Source organism: Mytilus trossulus, chromosome 7 (assembly GCF_036588685.1).
Source record: "Mytilus trossulus isolate FHL-02 chromosome 7, PNRI_Mtr1.1.1.hap1, whole genome shotgun sequence".
In the NCBI taxonomy this organism is placed as follows: domain Eukaryota; kingdom Metazoa; phylum Mollusca; class Bivalvia; order Mytilida; family Mytilidae; genus Mytilus; species Mytilus trossulus.
Window position 1 is genome coordinate 45977429 of NC_086379.1, and position 6000 is coordinate 45983428.

Below are 6000 nucleotides of genomic sequence, written 5' to 3' on the forward strand. Positions count from 1 at the left end.
AAATCAATCGCTTAAGTCTGAGACAATGCTATTCAAAACACAAAACTGCATGACAAATTGACTCTTTCATCACAAATAACATCTTTATGGTCCAATATTTCATTCAGAAAATTACACCAATTACCAAGAATAAAGAATCGGTATTTTGGATATTAATACTGCAAAGAAGCAACTTAAGTTGAGAAAGGCGATACGACAAAGTCATCTTTAATGAAGTAAATGCAGACATTCATGACGATCTTCAGATTTTTTCTTCTCTTTTAGATCAATAACTTATTAATGTTTTATGCCATAAGTGTACAATGTATAATATGGTATCCGTCAATGTAATATGTGTTATCTCAACCAATTCAATTAATTTCCATAATTTGAAAGTGCATGTTTGTATGACATTTTCGATAATGGAAAGTTAATTATATATCAGTTGATTTGGTAATGCACATTTGATTTTATCATATATTGTGAGCTGTCAAGATTTACAGCTAAAAGAACACTATCAACCCATCTTGCAGTATATTTATATATCATATATATACATACTTCTTCCAAAATAGAGACAAATAGGGCAGCAATTGCAATTCAATATAGACTTTATGAATCCATTATGTCATAAAGTCTTTCTGAAATATGTTAAATATACATGACATATATACCATACATCTCAATGTTTCAAGTTCTAATACTTTCTGAGAAATCTTTTCAAAAACATACACCAAAAAGTTGTCAATAATGATACCCAAACCCATGGTGTTTATATAGCTTTATTTGGTGTACATACAATGTAACTACCCACAATTCTTAGATTCTGAAACTGGAATTTGCATAATGATCATCCAATCAATTGTTGAAAGTATTATGAGCTGTCCTGAAATATACATCTGAAAAAACCCAAGTGAATTATCTCCCCCTTATAACTACACAGAAAAAATTATTTCAAACACTATACAAACAAAAACAATGTATTGCCCTTTAAGGTCAAGCATCTTCAATATACTAAAAGCAAAATACTGGACATAAGTTAGCAATGTAAAATGAAAACATATCAAAGCACTGAAAGCGCTAAAAGTCAACTTACCCAGCTATTACTATGAAGCAATCCAGTTTATTCCAAGAATCATCCAAATATGTTGTTTTTCCATAAATTCCCATTCCAATCATCTTGATTATCATTTCAACAGCAAAGAATGCAAAAATGAAATGATCAAAGTTAGCCAGAACATGACATCGTATAGTTGAGCAGACTTTGTCTTCACAAGGCTGGTACATCCCAAGGGTGATACAGTTGAGTAGAATCACAGCCATACTCACTCTTTCAAACCATGTGGGTATCAGTTAAGGAATATATATTGTGAAAATGTATGAACACAGAATTATAATTTTACTAAATAAATAAGTTTACAATATTAACATAAAAAAAAAATAGGTTGCCACTTTAAAAAATCTAATTCAATTCATAATATTATGTGGCACTTCTACCTATTTTATAATGGCACTCATGCCTCTATGTTCCATACCTACCTAATATAAAAAGTTAGTGGAAGGTTCAGTTAGTATAAACCAGTTGCTTGCTAAGTCAAGAAAAGTCAGGAATATGACAGTTGTTATCCTTTCATTTGGTGTGTTTGAGCTTTTGATTTAGCCATTTGATTAAGGAATTTTCGTTTTGAGTTTTCCTCAGAGTTGGTTTTTTTGTGAAATATTTATTTTACAGAGATAGTTTATCAAATGTTTTGATTTCTTCAGATTTCCTCAAGATCCATTTAGAATGCCCTTATTAAATGAACCACATTCATTTCAATGTCATCTGCTATCTTGTGCTTTATTAGTTGGGTATGGAACTTCTTGTCAACTTTTAGAGATTCCAATTTCCAAGAGTAGCTTTTTGTACTTGCCAACATTCTCCTGTCTGTCAAGCTATAAAAAATGAAGTCTGAGTAGTCCCATAAGTATGTAAAAGTATATATATACAAACACGAAACAATTTATTAGATAACCTAATTTTTGGCATGTAATATAATACTTATTTCATAAATTTCATAAGGACAACAGATTAGCTGCTTCTTCAGACTATTCAATGTATATCATTGTTATCAGTTTAAATTCAAAACTGGGAATAAAACAGTGATTGGTTACTCATTGGTACAATAAATATTATCATCCACACCAAAAGAAGGAAATCTGAACATCCATCTTTTCTTGAAAATTAAGTCACAAGAATTCCCAAAGATAACTGTAACAATAAAATACTTCTTTTACATAACATCCTCTTGACTTTATCTAATAATACATATGGAAAACTCATCATATGAAGAATTATAACAATTAATGATGCGCTTCTTTATGCTCGTTTTTTCAGCTGACAGCAAAAAATAAATATCTGACGGAATTTTATTTATGATGAAATAAGGTGTAGAGTCTTTCATCTCCCCTTTGAGGATAATTATATTTCAGTAAGTTGATAGGTAGTAGGAGAATTTTTGTGAATAAATATTATTTTCAATTATTTTCCCAGCTTGATTGAAAAATATGATCAATGTGAGTTTGTCAGAAGGGTAAACTTTTAAGCTCATATATCTTTCATAAAACTAGTAGAAAATATGAATTACAATCAAGACTGCTGTTTTTTATTCTAAACCCTAAGTTTTTGATAGATAGTAATATGTCAGAGTAATTTATCTGCATACATTTTTTCTATATGCCATTTCAAATGATCCGGTTCCGAGTTGATTTGCAAAGCTGTCATGACATTTCTCAAGAGTCTGCATGTCAGATAGTAAATGAATAGGATGTTTTACTATCAATAGGTGAGGAGACTCACATTTCATTTGTAAAAAGCAACAAACTAACTTAAACTAACTGCTATACATCCTGTTTGCTTGTTACGTGTTAAAAAAAAATAAACTTAGTTGAATTCAGTTTTTAATATAAGTTTTTCCATATAGCTGCATTTATGTTACTCAAAGCTGCATTTATGTTACTCAAAGCTGTATTTATGTTACTCAAGGCTGCATTTATGTTACTCAAAGCTGCATTTATGTTACTCAAAGCTGTATTTATGTTACTCAAAGCTGCATTTATGTTACTCAAAGCTGTATTTATGTTACTCAAAGCTGCATTTATGTTACTCAAAGCTGCATATATGTTACTCAAAGCTGCATTTATGTTACTCAAGCTGCATTTATGTTACTCAAAGCTGCATTTATGTTACTCAAAGCTGCATTTATGTTACTCAAAGCTGCATTTTATGCAACTGTTTATGAACAACATTGTTACTTTTGATGAAAAACAGCTGCATTTTATGAAACACATAGCTGCATTTTATGGACCACATAGCTGCATTTAATGAAACACATAGCTGCATTTTATGAAAAACACAGCTGCATTTTATGAAACACATCACTGCATTTTATGGAGCACATAGCTGCATTTTATGAAAACACAGCTGCATTTTATGAAACACATAGCTGCCTTTCATGAAAAGCACAGAGGACCATAGAGGAGCCCCTTGTATGAAACACATAGCTGTATTTTATTAATATAAAAAATAATCCTATCTGAATACTAGTACCTAAGACTTTAATGAGAAAAAAGGTGTCCCTCTCACACAACCTCATTTCCATGTTTTGTGAAGCCTGCAATCTCACCAAGCCTAATAACTAGATTTCTACTATAAAATATTAATATTATTTTACTTTGGAAGAGGGTCATGAAGTTGGTTTAACCCAATTTAAAAAGAGTTGAATTATTGTAATAAGCTTACAACAGTTTCAAATAACTTTTATTACAATTCAATTTTTGGAATAATCAGGAGTTAATTTTCTGGTACTGTAGAGTCCTCAATAGAAATGGGATACAGTGCAGATTATGTAACATTTCATTCCTTCATAATGGTGTGCTTCATCTCTGGTATAATCAAATTCAATTTGACCTTTGTTGCGCTAAGATTGTTGTGGCTTGCCTCAATCATCTACGTAGTTCTGACAGTAATTAATTTAATATCATTTAAAATCAACAGTAATGAACTTTCAATAAAACTGATTACTAAACCACCATGTCAAATTTTCTTTGCAGCGAAATCAATTAAAATTCTTTGAGTGGCAGGTGGTGAAATTGATAGCATTAGTGTTTGTGTTTTTTACTTTCATATTTTTCTTAAACACTGCTTCTAGTTGATGACAGCAAATGTTTTCATTAATAGTGCATGATAAAGATTTGTTAGATCCAGCTTGTTGTATAGTCATGTCATGTTTGAAATCTTCATTGTTGGATTTCTTTGTAATTTAACAGTAGAAAGTCAGAGAGTTCCTACCAATGTGTAAGAGAAGTCATATTAACTTTTAAACACAAAGTTTTATAGTTTGTAAATTAATTGGCAACAGAACAGTTGACGTTTTTAAAGAGGATGCAACATTTAGGGCCATAAAAAAAATATGTCAGAAGAAAAAAGCTGCCTACTAAAAATCTTTTAATGTCCTGATGTGAAAAAGTTGTTTTTTTTTAATCTGATAGGCATGAAGACAGTGAGTAAAAAAACATCTGAAACATCAATTTCTCTTTGCCGAAAAAAACTAAATAAAATTCCTACCTATCTACCCACTGTCTCGTAACCTTGGAGAGACCAAAATATATTCAAGTGCAGCTTAGTCCTTCGAAAGCGTATTAAAAATTTAGGGTATTAAATTGCACTAGTAAACTTTTTAATATATACAATCTTTTTACGTTCCTTCAATATCAACTATCCCATTTTAAGGACAAAACTGAACCTTTATCTATATATATAAGTAGAGCATAAAACCCTAAAATAAACTAAGGGTTCTCATTACAGCAGACGTGCATTGAACTTCCGATGCGAAGCATTGATGCACCTCACAAACTCTGGTGCATGTTACATAACGGACAGGTGCACCGCAGCTGAATTTATACCATTTTAACTTCTACAGATATATTTTTATAATATTTTATTACTTTTCAATTGATTTGAGCTTTAGTTTGATCCTTGCCAAAGGTATAAGTATTTAACGGTAACCCACCCACAAATTAAGTATTGCCACATGTGGAGAATATACAAAATCTATGTTTCGAAAAATCAAAAGCTTAAAAGCAGACTTTGCTGTTTTTAAACACCTTTCTGGATAAGTCTTCATCAAGAACACTCAAAGTAATTTATTGGGATACCATATGTAGTACACAATACCCTTATTAATTAATAGTACTAGAAACTATTTTGTGCAAATCTGTTTGGGCAATATCACTTAACCTGACATATTAGCACAACATTTGCTTTCCAGTAGTTTTCCTTGAGTTTCCAGATGAAGGTAAATCCTGAAATATACTCTAGATCCTTAAGGGTCCAGAAACGGTCATATTTACAAGTCTTGTTCTAAACAGAAAGCTACAAAGAGACTAGTTCTAAATTAGTTCTAAAGTAGGTACCAATTTGATAATTCATCTTTATTTTTATAACAAAAACTTTTAGTTGGTTAGGTTGCTGTCTAACTAATTAGTTCATTCAAACTTGGCATTTATTTTCCCATTACAAAAGGACTATTCAAACATATTGACTTGGGTTTTAATCAAGGAAACGAAAAATCACTTGGTCGTATTTATTAATGATATAATATTCTGAAAGGAAAAAAATACCAAAAATGTCCTAAAAGTGTCTTTGATCATCGGCTAGTTTATAGACTTGTTTTTCTATTCTCTGTTGTTTTTGTAGTTATTGAGACAGAGTGTCTAAACAATCCTCGTGCATAAGCAAGATAAGACAGCATCAAATGAAACATTTATTTGTTTATATGAAAAAATGGTGCATCTTCATAAAGCGATATGATCGAAAAGTTAGGCAGTCATATTAATTTATCATAAAATTTGCATTCATTATTGTTTTAATTCTAATAACTTGAATGCCAGACTGTTTCCAATTAAGTTTCAATTGCAATACATTATGTTTACAGGAGGTAACATGGGTACAATCAAAATAAATTGATTGTGAAATTTCAT

The 6000-nt window shown here is 30.6% G+C and overlaps 1 protein-coding gene across 1 annotated transcript in view; it reads right to left on the minus strand.

Annotated features, from left to right (window-relative positions):
* The window catches only part of LOC134725166 (voltage-dependent T-type calcium channel subunit alpha-1H-like), a 102338-nt gene extending 100999 nt beyond the window's left edge, over window positions 1–1339 (minus strand). The window contains exon 1 of the mRNA XM_063588770.1: window positions 1076–1339. Within this exon, the coding sequence (XP_063444840.1) occupies window positions 1076–1302 (227 nt within the window). The 5' untranslated portion in view covers window positions 1303–1339. The remainder of the gene's footprint in view (window positions 1–1075) is intronic.
* Window positions 1340–6000: the final 4661 nt, after the last annotated feature.